At 41.7% G+C, this 16,915-nt stretch overlaps 2 protein-coding genes across 5 annotated transcripts in view; both read right to left on the bottom strand.

Annotated features, from left to right (window-relative positions):
* Positions 1–5,471, bottom strand: part of NR2C1 (nuclear receptor subfamily 2 group C member 1) — a 41,984-nt gene extending 36,513 nt beyond the window's left edge. For 2 of the 4 annotated variants that reach the window (XM_056510104.1, XM_056510093.1), the window contains exon 1: positions 5,352–5,454. The gene's annotated coding sequence lies outside the window, so the exon portion shown is untranslated. Of the gene's footprint in view, positions 1–5,351 lie in introns of all 4 variants that reach the window. The other 2 variants (XM_056510074.1, XM_056510123.1) reach the window with 2 other exon arrangements.
* Positions 5,472–9,132: 3,661 nt separating this feature from the next.
* Positions 9,133–16,915, bottom strand: part of FGD6 (FYVE, RhoGEF and PH domain containing 6) — a 72,286-nt gene continuing 64,503 nt past the window's right edge. The window contains exons 20-21 of the mRNA XM_056510011.1: positions 14,724–14,872; positions 9,133–12,221 (exon numbers count right to left, since the gene is read on the bottom strand). Of these exons, the coding sequence (XP_056365986.1) occupies positions 12,185–12,221; positions 14,724–14,872 (186 nt within the window). The 3' untranslated portion in view covers positions 9,133–12,184. The remainder of the gene's footprint in view (positions 12,222–14,723; positions 14,873–16,915) is intronic.

The following is a 16,915-nucleotide window of genomic DNA, read 5'->3' as shown; positions in this document are numbered from 1 at the left end:
GAAAAGCTCAATGATGGCAAGCTAAATGAGCTATTCTTGGATTATTGTACTATAAACCACACTGTTTAAGAGGGTAGAACAGTTGGCAGATTTAAAGGAGTAAGATTCTCTTCATCAGTGAACTGAGGAATATTTATGTGACCCTTGACACCCAGTTAGATTCTGTTTTGAAATATGATGAGATGAAGATTTAGACAGTGCGTATATAAAGGACAAGTAACAACATGAAAATGAAGCAGCTGAACATGCAGGCAAGCAAGGAAAATGAGACACTTTCAAAAGCATAAGGGACTAATTACAAGGCACAGAGCAATTCAGAAAAAGATGCATTTGTAGGCATGCCTGTTCAATTGATTTAAAATCAGTGCTCTCACCACCTTCTCTTGTAAGCAAGTGCTACAGTGGGAGAAAACATGAGAAAACAGAATCACTAGGATAAATTTTCAGGTGGCTGACAAATATTTTTTACAGTTTGGGCCACCAAAGGAATAGTCCCACTTTTAGGCCTTGGCTTCTGGTTCTTTTATCATGGTATCTCTAGAACCTGCCCCATCAGGTGCAGGTGAGCTGATTTAGCTCACTAGTCCCACAATTAACCTGGAAAAGAAGGAGGAAAGGCAAGGGGGCTGTCTGCAAGCAGAGCCTACTCACAGGAGCACTGGCTACATGCCAGAGATAGATAAGGAGACAGCCACTTAATCAGGTCAACCTGCCTTGTGTATGTCAGCCTTAGTCTGCATCTCCACCTGAAGCCTACAAAAGCAAAAAATTATAAAACCCCCCTCCAAACTGACTCCCTGCACCAGAGGTGAAGCTGCACCATGAACCAGGACCATGAAGCTCATCTGACTGAAGACTTCCCCATTCAATGGATTTGCTTCAGCCAGGTCCATTCTAGCTGGCACAGAAAGATCACCCTAACACAGAACAGCAAGGGCAAACTCTTCTTTCTGAACCCTTGGATGCAGTACATCCTCTATGGCAGAATTACAGTATTTCATGAGAGGTAGCCCCACTGATGGCTTTGTTCCACTCTGCATTTGCCTTCATGGCTGTATAGCTGTAAATTCATCTTCTGACTTTATTCACCCTGCACCTAACAATTGTTACACACAATACAGGAAAAGCAAGCAGAAGCAAAATCAAGACACTGCTTTTTGGAAAGACTCCACAATGTTACACCAGCTTATCTATAATGCCAAATTGCCCATTCAGGTGTTATGTAAGACGACCATTTGGAGCATTCACTGTACTACAGCCACAGATGAGGTCTTTGATACATGAAGGTACTCTTCAGAAGTCAGCAAACCTCTTCAACAGTACTACTAATAAGACAACCCTTAGAAACTTGAACATCAGCATATCCATGGAAGCTTCCTTCAGATAAAAAGGAAAAACAAAACAAAAAACCTAAAGACACAAAAACCCCATACAACAAAACTGAGTTTCTCACACATCCATCCAGTAAATCATTGTTGACATTGTCCCATGTGAAATATTCTGGGGGATGAACTGATCAAGAGCAGCCCTGCTGAGGACTTGAGGGTTCTCCTGGATGAAAGGCTGGACACAGCAATGTACACCTACAGCCCAGAAACCAACGTGTCCTGGGCTGCATCCAGAGCAGTGTGGGCAGCAGGGGAGGGAGGGGATTCTGCCCCTCTGCTCTGCTCCTGTCAGACCCCACCTGCAGTGCTGCACCAGCTCTGGGGTCCCAGCACAGGAAGGACATGGACCTGCTGGAGAGAGTCCAGAGGAGGCCACCAAGATGATCAGAGGGATGGAGCACCTCTCCTGCAAGGAAAGGCTGAGAGAATTGGGATTGATCAGCCTGGAGAAGGCTTAGGGTGACCTAACAGCAGCCTCCCAGTACCTGAAGGGAACCTACAAGAAAGATGGAGAGGGACTTTTTACAAGGGTATGCAGTGACAGGATAAAGGGGAATGGCTTCAAATCAAAAGAGAGCAGGTTTAGGTAAGATATTAAGAAATTCTTTACTGTGAGGGTGGTGAGGCCCTAGAACAGGTTGCCCAGAGAATCTATGGATGCTCCATCCCTGGAAACATTCAAAGCCAGGTCTGACAAATGTAAACAGCCTTTTAGAGAAGGTCTGGCAAAGTCAACAAAATTAATCTAGATAATGACGAAAAAGCAGTTCTTGGACCATGATTTTCAAAAAAGAATGTATTTTCCTATAAAATCTGCAGCACTGCACCATTAAACAGCACAAGCCATCTTCCAGTCTCAGAGAACTGGAATTTTAAAGAGGTTATTTTTACAAAAAAAAAAAATCCTTTGCTGATTTAAGATTTTGGCAAGTAATGCAGAAATCTCTGGAATTAAAAGCTGGTGACTGAAGGGTAAAGATATGGACAGGTCTCCATACACAAGAATTTAATTAACTGTACCTTTGCAGTTTTATCCATAAAATTCTACTGATATAATCCTGTTTTGCAGCAGGTTACTTTAACCCAGTAATGGATACAATGTGCCTTTCTACAGGCACAAGTTAAAAGTGCTAAAAGCAGCTTGAAACACCACTAAGGGGAAAAAACCAAAACTAAACAAAAAAACAAACAACAAAAAAAATTGCCGGAAAGTAGCCCAGGTACAGTCTAGTTTCCCCTGATGGTCACTGTTGATTGCACACTGCAGCCTGTGTGTGACAAAAAGCAGAGAGCTGTGCCAGCCAGAGCCTGTGGGTCACCCTCCCCACAGGTCACTGCTTCTTCACAGGGATGTTAAACCCACCACAGGCCTGAGGGCGCCCTCATCTCCATCAGCCAAAGCAGCTCAGGTTAGCAAAGGTTACTGCTACAAGTGCTTAAGCCAGGATGGCTGCTGAAGGACACATGCCCCTTGTACCTGTACCAGCAGCAGCACTTGCCAGCTGAGAGCCACATTTCATCCACCAGCAGAACAAACATAGTTTTGGACTAGTTAAGATGTGACACCGCTCCAGTCCTTACATGCAGTAAACTCCTTATTTAAGCAAGAAGTACTGGTTTTTTTCAGGGTTTTTTGACCCAAACTAGTTTCTTTAGGGAGACAGCTTTCCTTCACAAACTCCAGGGAAACTTCAGCAAATTCACTGCACAAACTTTAATTACATAATACAATAACCACACAATAAATTAAAACAAAAACTGAGTATAATCTTACTATTGCAAACATGAGATTTCACATTATGGATCAAAGTCACTGGACTACCACATTAAATATTTCACTGTATTCTGTAGCTGTATTTCACAGGTGAGCTGTTTAACTGCATGCCACAATATCAGTGGGGTTTGGTTTTGGTTCCCTGCACACCTGTATGCTCCCCCTGCCCTTTAATAACAATACAATCATGAAATAATTAATATTAAAAGGTTCTTCTGGAGGTTGTATAGTTCAAGCCCTTTTTCCCCAAACCAATGTCACTTTCAGAGTTATACATGTTGCTTAGGGCTTTCTCTTCACAGAGAGGCTAAGAACCTTAAATTGAAAAATTAAGGCAGACTTTTAAAAAGCAAAAAACTTGAAAACCCCAAGCAAAAAATACCCTCCTATCCCACAATGTAGCCTGGGATATGACTGTTCCTAAAGATATCAGAACTCCCATGAAATTTGCTCCCTTAAAGAATACATTTCACAAGAAAACACAACCAGTAAGAAAAATAGAAGTATTAATAAGAACTGAGGAGGAAAGTTAAAGCGAATTAATTTATCTACTGTGAGCTTCTTTTTGTAATAAGCATCTTGATTTGTTATTGCAGAATGCAGCAGACTCAGTAAGGGGTGTCCAACCATTCAGGGCAGTGCAAGCAGCTGAGGACTGCACACCCCCCTGGTGACCTCAGTTACCTTCCTTGCATTATCACACACGTGTACACACACAGCTGACCACCATCACATGGAAATACTTCATCCTGTGATAAGAGAGGTCAGCAACATCTCTGGAGAAGGAGCTACAGAGAGAAGCAGGGAAACTTTCCACAGACCTTAAGACTTCACTCAAACAAACGCCCCTGAGTTAAGCTGTGCAGCAAAGAGCAAGCAATGGGCTAAATGCATTAGCTGGACATCTCATATCACAAGTGCCAAACATGGACTAAAGGGAGTGGGGAAAACATTCACAGGATTATTTTCAGAAAAGTAACTTACAGAAAAAGCCATACAAAATTACAAAGAGTCACCAGATGAACACTGTCTGAACTGGCACAGAAATAGTGATATTTTCCCACTGTTCAAATACATCTTTATCTACTTATATAATGTTGATTCCAAAACCATGAAGCTATCCTATAGAAAACTATTTGAATTTTCTCCCATCTTATTTTTCCATGACAAGTGTGGATGCAACTCTTCCTGCTACACTACTTTCCCAAGTCCACTCTGCTGACATTAGTAGCTTCAAATCAGAGATTTCACATAAGAATGAATGCCTAATATGGTTTTTCAATAATCGTGTTCACACACTCATCTTTCAGTACAAAGAGGTTTTTTCCCTCCTCTGTTGCTTCAGTTCACTTGCACAACACATGGCATCTCCTCTATTCCCCTCCACAACCCGCAAATGTAAGCTCATCCTGGGGCATGCATCCATACTTTTTGCACTTAAAGCAATATATGGCAACAAAGGAAAAATAAAGACCCCACAAACTCCGCAGCTTAGAAGAAATACTCCACCCAACGAGACAAAATAAGGAACAGCGACAGGGTCACCTGACCCAATAAAAACAATAGCGGCTGTTATTCAGGACATAGTGCCTTCACCCAAATAAACTCGGATAGCCGCCAGGGATGTACAAGAGGAGCGAACCGGCGGGGAGTAGGCAGGCAGAGAGTGGCTGAGGGTTCGGTAAAGCGCACAGTCACCCCCGGGGATGCTGAGGCACAGGAAAGAGAGAAGGAAAGGGAGATGCGCTGAGGCGGCCCAGCCCCCCTGCGGCCCGGCTCGCTGCCCTCGCATCTCCCTGCCCGGGGGCGCGGGGCCGGTGCCGTGCCCGCCCCGCAGCGGCGCTCCGCACAAAATGGCTGCGCGGAGCGGGGCCCAGCACGAGGGGCACCGCCATCGCCGCCGCCTCCCCCCGCGCTGCTCTGCCCGGCCCCGCGGGAAGCGGCGGCCGGCGCCGCCCGGATGCGGGGCGGCGGGACGCGCAAGCGGTTCCTGTAGGTGAAAGGTCGGGGGGCGCGGGGCCGCCCGGGGCCGGGCCGGGCCCCGGGGCGGGGCGGGCGCGTTCCGCTCCACGTTCCGCAGCGGTGGCGGCCGGGAGCCGCGCGGGCCCGCGCCGTTACAGCGCGGCCGCCGCCGCTGCCCGCGCTCCCGCCGCCGGGCCGCGCCCGCTGCGGGGGGCTCTCCCTCTCACCTGGCGGGCCCGCTAGCCGCTCCGGCGGGTTTCTTCGGCGGCGGCGCTGCTCCGGCTGCCGGGGGTCAGAGTTCGCGACCCCGCCTCCGCCGCCGCTCGGCCCCGCCCGCCATGGGCCCTGCGCCTGCGCCCGCGCTGCTGCCTCGCTCCGGGCGCGCGGCGGGGAGGGCGGGGCTGAGCGCAGCGCCGCTAACGGGACCGGGCCGAGCCGGGGCTGAGCGCTGCGCCTGCCGGCTGCTAACGGGACCGGGCCAGGGCTGAGCGCTGCGCCTGCCGGCCGCTAACAGGACCGGGCCGGACCGGGGCTGAGCGCTGCGCCTGCCGGCTGCTAACGGGACCAGGCCGGGCCGGGCCAGGCCAGGCCAGGGCTGAGCGCTGCGCCTGCTGGCCGCTAACGGGACCGGGCCGAGCCGGGGCTGAGCCCTGTGCCCGCTAACGGGACCGGACCGGGCCGGGCCAGGGCTGGGGCATGGGCCCACAGCGGCATCGCGGTTGGAGCAGGTCTCTAGGAGCGCCCGGTCCTTCTAGCACTGCTGCACTGCAACACCTACACCGCACCACCCAGCGCCAGATCCACATGCCTTTTAAAACACCTCCAGGCAAGGTGACTCCGACGTCCCTGGGCAGCCTGTTCCAGTGCCCGACCATCCTAACGGAAAAAAGATTTTTTTCTAATCTGGTAATCTCTCCTGGTACCGCTTAAAGGCACGGTAGAAGAGACCAGTCCCTCACCTCACTACGCCCTTCTTACAGGTAGTTGTGAGAGAGCCGTGAGGGCCCCCCAAGCCTCCTCTTGAGACTAAACAAACCCAGCTCCCTCAGGCTTCCTCATAAAGCATGGCACCGAGACCCTTCAGGAGCCTTGTTGACCTCCTCTGGTTGCTCATTTTCAGAGTGACAGGTCCAAAACAACACAGTTCTCGAGTGTTCTGTTCATCGAGTGGAGAGCACAAGTCTCCAAACCCCCACTGCACTTCCCTGCAGAGAAAAGGCACCAAATGGCATTTAAGTCCACGGGTGCACAACACAGCATTTGGGCTTTGGGGTGCTGAGGTAGATCCATAGGCAAGACTGGCAGGTTGGGTTTGGAAAGTGCAGCATGATGGAGGCACACATGGGGCCTTGCACAGTCACTGTAGCAGTTCAAACAGCTGAGCCTGAAAGAGCTGCTCCTCGCCTGCATGACAGAAGCAAGCTGCATCCTTAAATGTCAACAGTGCCCTGAACAGCTCTTGGGAAGGCAATGACCTGGCTGTCAGTGAGTGCCTGCTCCTTCTGGGGTAGTGCCACAGGAACAGCTTGTTTCTTCTCTGGCGCTGTCTCAAGATCAACAGCAACTTCAAGGTCACTTAGGTCACCAGGGCTGTATGTGCAATTTCATGATCTGAAAATAATTTAGACCATTTAATGCAATTTCTGCTGAATCAGATGACATGAGCATTAACATCTGAGCAGCAGTGATAAGGGAAAAAACCCAAAGAACAAGTAAATTTGTGTGTTAACATTAACAAAATTATGCACGCTCTTATCTTGTAAATTCCTTTATTCTTCCCACTTCCAGTCCCACAGCTGCACTTGTGTTATCAACCCTAGCTCAAGATCATTAGTTCAGTCAGGATTTGTAAGCATCGTATTTTGCTTTTTGATCAAAGATGTTCCCAAACACCAAATGTAAATGAACTCAGTGAAAAAATTTTAAGTCAGAAAAATTAACTTGCTAAGCAATTCCTTTAAGTGTCAAATGTTGCAGCACTCTCAATTTATAATACTTGTCACTTCCCAAACTAGCTTGAGCTGCACATCCAATTTCTAAATGATGGAGCTTAGCACAGTTTAATTCAACAAATGCCAAGTATTTTGCACCAAAGCTTATTTAAGCCAAGTATTCTTATATCCTCAGTACAGCAGAAATGTCACTGTAGCTGCTAAAGCATACTTTGTTTTTTTCTTAGCAAGTGACCCAGTTCATACTTGATGTGTATACGAAGGCATGCCTCTGTAGCTGTGTCAGCCAGGATTACAGGAGACATATCCCTATCAAAAACACACAGAGAAGCAAAACCTTTCCTGCTATTACTGCAAGTTTTCAAAAAACTGCTTTCAAACATATATAAGGGGCAGCATAACCAACCTGGCAGAAAAATCTCTCCTTCACATGCCCTGACAAAATACTTATAGAATTAAAGAATCATTTAGGTTGGAAAAGACCTCTAAGATCATTGACTCCAGCTTTTAGCCCAGCAACTGCTAAGTCCACCACTTAAACCATGTTCCAAAGTGCCACATCTGCACATTTTTTAAATACCTCCAGGGATGGTGAGTCCTTCGCTTCACAGGGCAGTCTGTGCCAGTGCTTGGCAGCCCTTCCGATGAGGAGTTTTCCCTAATATCTAATCAAACTTCCCCTTTTGCAACTTGAAGCCTCTTGTCCTGTTCCTGAGCACGTGGCTACAACCTCCCTTCACGTACTTGAGGAGATCAGTAAGGTCTCCCCTGAGCCTCTTTTTCTCAGACTAAACAGCCACAGCTCCCTCAGCCGCTCCCATCAGATTTGTACTCCAGACCCTTCCCCAGCTCTGTTGCTGTTTTCTGGACACGCTCCAGCACCTCCGTGTCTTTCTTGCGGTGAAGCATCCAGAACCGAATACTGCATTGTCTTAGGTTGCAATGCAGGAAGTAACCAAATGTATGTGTTCTGTCACTATCTGTTGAAACCGGGTGGGGCAGTGATCTTTATCTTTTCCGGCCCATCCTTCCTCCGGGGCGGTATCTTCTCTTTATGGCCCATTGAGTCCCACTGTATGACTGATAAAATTACATCATCCCATTGTGAGATGCTCCACCCAGGAGGAGGAACCAAGCCTTTCCTATCTCGATAAAATCTTAGATTTGGAACATCAGGGCAGCATTTTCCCACTGAATTCCCAGAGCAAAACCAGACCTTTCCACACCATCACTGGACCTTCAGAGGAAAACTGCACCCCTCTACAGGAGCGCTGCTTCCACTGAACCACATCTGTCGCTCCAGGAGGACTGCAGCCACTATTTAATCAAACTGCTATCAACACCCTGACTGATGTGATGTCAGCTTGTATTCCGACTCTGCCAGCGTTTTGGTTTTTTGCATTGCTGTATTTTTATTTTTAATTTTCCTAGTAAAGAACTGTTATTCCTATTCCCATATCTTTGCCTGAGAGCTCCTTAATGTCAAAATTATAATAATTTGGAGGGAGGGTGTTTACATTTTCCATTTCAAGAGAGGCTCCTGCCTTCCTTAGCAGACACCTGTCTTTCAAACCGAGACAGGCATTTGAGGCGTGGCCTCACCAGTGTCGAGTACACAGGGACAATCACTGCCGTGGTCCAGCTGACTACCCTATTGCTGATCCAGGCCAGGATGCCATTGGCCTTCTTGGCCACCTGGGCACAGCTGGCTAAAGTTCAGCTGGTGTTGACCAGCACCCCTGGTCATTTTCCAGATGCTCTTGCCTGCCCCAAGCTTGCTGGGGTTGTTCTGACCTACGTGCAGGACCCAAGGGGAACAGAAGCTGTTATTCAGGCATACTTTGATTGATACAGCAGAACCACATTTTGCAAAAGGATTTATTAATGCAACACCCTTCATCTGACCTTCACATAGACTTAACCCCCTTAATTCTTTAGAATAATTTTCAAAGTAAGACTGATGTGCAGGTAGTGGCAACAAATTCTGGTGTTTGAAAATCACTGAATACACAAATTACACAATACATAAAACCTGAAAATATTAAAAGACACAGACTCAAATAATGTGAATTTATTTATACAAAAATGATGAATATCCACAGGAATACTTACAACTTTTAACTGTTTTCAGTTACAAAATAAAAATTCTATTCTTCCATTTAGACAGTATGATTTAGGACTGCTCCAAATAAAAGCCTATTTGGATGGTAAATAGGGGACAGCAGTTACAATAAACAAATGCACTGAATGTGTCTTTCTGGACATCTCTTTACATTATGATGTAATAAACATAGTTAAGTAATTGAGTTTCCATGCACAAAATATTTAGTCAAATGCATTCCACAGCTGCTCAGTTTGTTTTAAGTCCTTTGGGCACACAGTTTTAAGTTAAAGAGAATTCAAGATCCTAGAAGCTTTAATTTAACTATTAATAAAAATGTTAAAACTAATATTCAATGCTAATGTTCGTCTCATACTCTCCTAACCAATCTTAAATTCATTATGAACTATAGATTCTTATAAGAAGAGGTAGCCAGGTGTCTAAAAAGTTCTGATCTTGTTTTAGTGTTTAGCCAAATCAAGACATGAGTATTTTACTTTTGATGGAAATGAATCAAATCAGGAGATGAACTGGAGAAATAGGGCAAGTTTGAAAAGCAACCCTGCGAAAATGTTATGAAAATGCACGTGTTGTGGGTTTTTCATATGACACAAAACACTAATGCAGGAGAGAGGGAAAGAAGTATTCAGACACATTTACAAAGACAATTTATTTCACAGAGAATGTGACTGCAATATGTATACTATTGTTCATAAGGCTCTGTTCCAATCTATTTCTGTCACAATTTTTTTGATTGATCAATCACTTCTGTAAGAAGTCCTCTGATTTCTAGAGAACACTTTAAACAATTTTTTCCCTCTGCACCAAATTCTCTAGAGGTAGTTTGACACCACATGAAACAGAACTTGGGCACCTTATTCAGTGTTTGTTTTGACTTTTATTGCTCTGTTTTGCAGCAGGGAAAATATCAAAGCATAAATTGAAATTAAATTAGTTTGCTCCTAGCCAAATTTCTGATTCATTTGCTGCTTCATGATTTGCCATCTTCGTTGGTGTGCAGTGCTTATGAAAATATGAAGAAGCTCTTCCCCTTGATACTATAAGCTGGAAGAGACACATCACATCTATGTTATATTGATACCAGTTTTGTTTTGGACACAGTAAAATCATGTCAGAAATCACCCTGAAGAGACATGGTAATAATTTACTTAGCTTCAGTCAGCAGTTGTTTTTTAAAATTAAGTAAAAGCCCTTTGTATACAACAAGAGAAAAGTATTCATTTAGCACATTTGTATGAGAATAAAGGCTTTTATCAGACTCCTACTGCATTTCCAGCACAATCTAGTAAAATCTCTAGCATTCCTGAGGGAAGTCAGATCTACAGCCTTAAGTCCCTGATTCATAAGGTACTCTACTGAAATGCTGAAAGTCAATAAAATTTCTTGTATAGTTAATATTAAGAATTTGAATTCCAAGTTCACTACTAACTTTAGAGAAGCTCTTGGAAATTGAGCTTCCTCAGAGCTCTTTTAGTATCTTGAACCTGACTTTGAGGTATATTGAGGGAATAAGAGGATTTTGGTTTGCATTTTCATTCTTGGCCTTTTCGTGATGAACATGAACTGTTCTATCATCTCTTTTTTTTTCTGCTGTGAGGCAACAGAATAGCTATTAACATGGAATTCAAACTATTAATTAAAAGTAATTGCTCTTGATTTTGTTACCATGACTTGCTTGATTCAGGGGACTATGACAAGTGTTTCATACAGTAAAATTAACTGACCACATATGCATTGCATTTGTCATAAAAATGGCCTCCTTTCATGTGGGTTTCATAGTTCTAGTTCCATTTATGCTATTACAGTGTTAAACCTTTTAAAAAGCTAAATAGAATAAATGCACCAGAATCATCAGTGAGTATTTCCCAATGAGGTATACCAATGATTTTCTTTAGGAAAAAAACCCCAAAACCCAAACACCTAAAGCTGAATTGTGTTTTAAAGTGTCAAACAGAACAAATCATATTGTAAACAAAAGGTATTTAAAAGAATGGTATGCATTTTCAATGCCTTCTGCACTAAAAAAGCTCTGTTGTCTTGGTATGACAATTCCAGTTTAAATGCAATATTTAAATATACAATAGGTTATTAATTTTCAGAGAGGAGGGTGCACATAGTTATTTACTGTTCTTTGAACAATAGTTTATACAGTGTTTCATATTGTGTATAGGACTCATTTAACATGAAGTTTTAAAACAAATAAGATATTTTGTCTTTATCAAAAATGTATTTTTACTCTGTTTTGAAAGATAATACATCCCACAATTACTGGATAACTCATTTAGTCTCTCTGGTATCTGTAATACGTAGCAGCTCTAGCACCTGATCCCTGTAATTTCAAACTGTTTTTAAAAATATTTTTCCCTTTTCTGTTTTTAATAATTGAACTGTATTTTGTTCTTATGATATAGAATTTGTTGTACTGTTTTAATGTACTGGTGTGCAAGATTTCAACTGCCATTCAAGGAAAGGAGCATCAATATCACACAGCTTCTCATAAAGGAGCTTACTTAGTCAACACAAAGATCCCAAATCTGTGAAATTCCTATACCAATCTGTTCTTGCGAAATTGCAAAGTGAACATCAGCAGCTCAAGAACCTATACACAAATCACGAGGAAATGTACAATTGCAACACATTTGTTTTGTGGTTTTTTTCTTTTTTAATAAAGCATAGTTTATGAATCTGTTGACCAACAATCTGCCATTCTGAGGACACTTTGGACTTCAACGCACAAATAATTCCGCCCATTTAAGTAAACATTGGAATTTAATAAATAACACATTTGTATCAACACAGAAATACATACAATTCTTTAGAAAAATATTACTTTACACTAAAAATGCAACAACTCCTGATCTTGACAAATATACAATTTAGTAGGTTGCAACGGCAGGATTCTGTTTCTTTGAACAATTGCTGTGGCCTGTCTTATGACCATTCTTGGATATTTTCCTTTAAACTTGTAGACACAATGCTGACACTGCTATAATACAGTGCCTTCTTGAAAAGCTTCTATCCACCTGTGTAGAAAATAAAACACTGTTAGGAAGTAGCTGATAAAGAATAAATCTCATTGCTGTCACTAGCCACAAATTCACACAAGAAGTAACGTCATATTTCCACTACCAGTTGCTCTGTGAGTGTAAATACCAAAACCTATCCAATGAGTCCAAACATGCAAAGCAGCCTGGTGCATTGATAGAAGCTTTTTTCTGTATCTCTCCCATACTGAAGTTACATGCATGAAGAACTGGTAAAGCTGGGAAATCAAATCAAAGTAGGCTATGCCAAGGTTCTGCATAGCTTTAAAACCCCCCAATATTCCTCTTTTTCACCACAAACATGATCTGTGAGGAATTAGGACTGCTGTAACTGAGGCAGCCATCTGCATAACCCGCGCTTCTCTGCTTCTGCAGCAGACAAAAGCCAGGACTGGTGGGGCTGAGGGAGGAGGTCACACAGCAGATGGAAAGGCCAGGAAGGGCAAAAATGGCACAGGGGGAAGTCCCAAACAGCTGATACAAGGTTTCTCAAACTGGAAAATCAAAGTTAATATTCAGATACTTTTACTCCTTATAGCTGTGGGTTTTTTCCTACTTGGTTAGGGGGGTCATAAACATCCTCAGCTTCTCAAGGACATAAAAATTAATGCTCCTGAAGCACTCTAATGCTACAGAACAAATAAATCTGTTTTCTGAGTGAGGCCTGAACTATGTGTATGTAAAGGTAAGAGGCCCACATAATGAGAATTTTTTTCCTGAGTGGAAATCTTGGAAGAACTGGATGAGACAAAGACTGTAATTATCTTTATCATGGAAATTCAAACTGTCTTGGTATTCTCAGGGTATCTAAACAGTAGTCACAGATGTTGGCTCGTCCTTGCCCTGAGCATTTAATTTTGTGACTGTGTGCATGTTCTTTGAATTCAAGCTTTTGCATGAACATATTAATCATGTATTAGTGCTCATGCATGTCTGCACACACAACTCAAACATCTACCTTACTTTTTAGTAATATTTTTAGTATTCTCCACTACCATGGATACATTAAAATCAACTAAAGTGGAATACAAATGCAAAAAAAAAAAAAAACAAAACAGCTTAAGCATTGAACATAGCACTGGAATTTAAAACCACATTGAAAAGTAATCATCTGTTAAAATCTGTTCCTGCACTTAGACAGATACATCAGACATTTCTTTGGTCCTATCAGGAAAAAATAGCGTCCACTGATGCAAACATGCCAACAGCATATAATTGTTTTTCCTTTGAAGGCTGTAAAAGCAGCATTTATTCTGAGGGTTCAGCATATGTCCCTTAAGGATATTAAATACTTAGAAAAAGCTTGAAATTTGAAGTACTTAGTTATTCCTAACCTCAGTAAAATACATTATGTCCAATTTCAAGTTTTCTTCTGATGAGAAAAGCCATTGTCTGAGTAGAAAAATAAACCTATTGAATGCCTGGGGTTTTTTTAGTTTGTTTTATATAGTATAAATGAGGGCACTGAGAAAACAACAGACTAGTGTCTTAATTAACAAAGAAACATTTACGCACATCTGCACAAAATACTCCCAAAAACCAAATAAAGACTTCCAGATTTTTTTTCTCTGTAGAGAAGTGTCATTAAGCACGTTCTCAGCTGTTCAAAATTTCCTGTTGTACTGGATACTTTATTTTTAGAATGTTCTTATTTGCAGAAAGCTAAACCTGCATCTATTTGAATGTTTAAGTACTAACAATGGACTTGCAAATGCATCAAATCTATTTAATAAAGTAAAACTCATTTGGGGAAATAGCACTGAAACCAGTCAGATAAGTCAGGTGTATAAGAAAGATAGCTTACATGTACTCCTTCAATGCTTGTTTCTAGTTTACTTTATGAATCATGTAATGAATGTTTTCTACTGATTCACGACCAAGTTTCCAGGTTATTTTGTATGAAACTGACACAATACACTTGATAAATATGACTCCAAATTCAGACAGGACTTGATATGAAACAGCCTGTGTGAATGTTCTTTGAATGCAAACTTTTGGTCTGAGTGCACGCCTAGGTGCTCATAGGCATCAGCTCACACACTTCAAACCTTGGTTACCAAGTTTGGTGTTTATTTTTCACTGCCATATATTGATTAAAAATAATTAATATGAACAGATGAAATTAAAAAAAGGGCATATCAGTTAATTCTTAAAAATATTTTCTGGATTTCTCCAAAGGTAACATTCAATTTTCACTTGAGTAGACTAGGTGAGAGGAATGGGTGAGGAAAAGGAAAGATTTCTTATTTTATCTTTGACTTTCTCATTCTACATTCAGTCGTTTGCAGGGGAGAGTCTGCTTCCTTCATTTCAGAAGCCCTAATGAAACCAGAACCTTGTGTTTAAGTAATTTAAAACTTTAATTTACTTATGATATAATATGGATCTTTTATGCGTATGCTTTATGTGTGAATATTAACATCCACCACTTGTGAATTTTCTAGAAATATGCAACAGAAATGAATTCAAATAGCTTCTTACTTTTGAGCTGAATGGGGATCATCTGCCTTGAATATGTAAAATAAAGTGTTTTTGTGCAGTAAATGGAACACTCTAGACTCTGAGTTTTCACCTTTTACTTCACTGACTGTGAATCCAAGTAAAGGCTGGCTCTCTAATGCTGCCACATCCTATGTAACAGGGAAAAAAGAAAAAAAAATACAAAATTAGAGACAGACGTACTAAGGCATGCATTTAGACTTCATACACCATACCAATGCAGCAGACAATACAACAAAATTTATAAATAGACATGCACAGAATGCTGCTTTTTTTTGTATTGTCCATGCATGAGTAAGGGGACAGGATATAAAACCTCACAGACTTCAACATCAATGATCCTGTTTTTATTTCCCTGATAGCTTCTACCTTGGCTTTCACAGCATGGTCTCATCATTCTGCCTGGCAAGGACTTCTTATATCAACAGATCAGCCACCACTTGGCAGCAGACCAGAGGCCCATCAATCCCAGTGCTCTCTCCAGCAAGCTCAGAAGTGAAGTGAGATGCTATTAACTGCACTGAGCATGCTAAAAGGAGGAGTTATGGAGGCAACCTGTGTTCTCAAGCACTGAAGTCAAGATCCAAATCTATAAATGTTTGGGTTTTTTTGTTTGTTTGTTTGTTTTTTCTGGAAATTTACAGGATAGGCGAAAACAAGGCTGCCGAGTGTTCACGAACAGTCAATTAGAAAAGACCCCTCCTCGTTTATCTCAGTTACTTTTTTAAAATACTCTTGTTTTTTTATTAATTAATACAATACACAGCATTTTTGGAAAGGAAAATGTGCAAATTCATAAACTAGGAATTTTTTAACTAGGCAAGGTCCTGCAATGCTTATGAACAGAGGAAAAAAAATAGCTAAACCACCCCAAATTTACATAAACACTGACACATCTGGTTAAAGCTTTGGTAAGTGCCGCTACAGTGAAATAAAAGTATCCTGTGACAGCAGCATTTCTTGATATTGGAAAAGAATCATGTAAGGCTGAGCAATCTGTTTACTGTCTCAGGTCTTCATACCACTAATAGGTCACTTCCATTTAGATTCTCAAAATAATATCTCCTGCAATGGCTCACCAAGATGAAAACTAAGGACAGATATTCTTCAGTTTAAGATAATAGGAGAGAGTTAATTTTGTGACTGTGAACTGCAAACTGAAGCTACTCCGTAAGGTTGGTATCTCAGAGGAAGCGAAGCAAAAGAAAATTTAAGATAACTGTCACAGACTTTGCTCTTTTTTTACCTCTGCCAAAGTTTCCTTTTTGTAAAGGCCAGAAGAGACACAATGCTCTGAAATTACTTTCTAGTTGATGTAAAAGTAATCGTTTTCTACATAATTATTTAAGCTATTTTTAGAAGTAGTTGGGTTGGGTTTTGCTTTTTTTTTTTTTTTTTTTTGCATTGCCAGTGCAGTAGTGGAAATAACATCACAGGTTTTGGACATAATTCAGAAGTTCTAAAATAAAGATTGACAGGAACAAATCTGAGCACAAATCAGGAAATAACTAGGGTGGGGGTGGTGTAAAGAAGGATAATTCTTTACATGACCAGGATAGGTTGGGCCTTACATTTTGAAAGAAAGTGAAAGATAGCAATACCTTAAAACAGATGCTTTGGATATTTTGCCCTTGAAAGCTAGTAGTAAACTATAACAAACAATACAAAGATCTGAAGCCCAAGATAAATACATCCATATATGTTGCAAAACATTCTAAGAACATTCTAAGATGCAATAAAACTACATCTTCTGCATATGTTGGGATACCATATATACATATATATATGTATATGGTAGAGATTATTCCACACTGCAATAGGGCTACACATTCTAAATAAAAAAAAGCAAATGCCATTACATAAGATGCATTTCTTTTATATCAAATAACAACTCCAGGCTTAAGAAAACAGTTTGAGGAGAAGTAAAGAAATTTAGTTTACTCCTTTTTCAAGCATTCAAAATACCCTATGGAACTGCAGAACAAGATAGTTCAAGATGCTTTTGCCATGTTCCTTTGCCACTACTACACTGTGATGCATGCAAACAGATCTCCCCTGTATTCAACTGACTCAGAACATGCCTCCAACTGAGCAATGGTGTGCAGTGCAGAGGTACTCAAAGCTAGATTTGGAATCAGAAACACTGTAGCTATATCAGTGTGTTATGGTATCGA

The sequence above is a fragment of the Oenanthe melanoleuca genome, chromosome 1A (assembly GCF_029582105.1).
Source record: "Oenanthe melanoleuca isolate GR-GAL-2019-014 chromosome 1A, OMel1.0, whole genome shotgun sequence".
NCBI classification, from domain to species: Eukaryota; Metazoa; Chordata; class Aves; order Passeriformes; family Muscicapidae; genus Oenanthe; species Oenanthe melanoleuca.
Note: the sequence above shows the minus strand (reverse complement) of the source record. Positions and strands in the feature narration are given on the sequence as shown.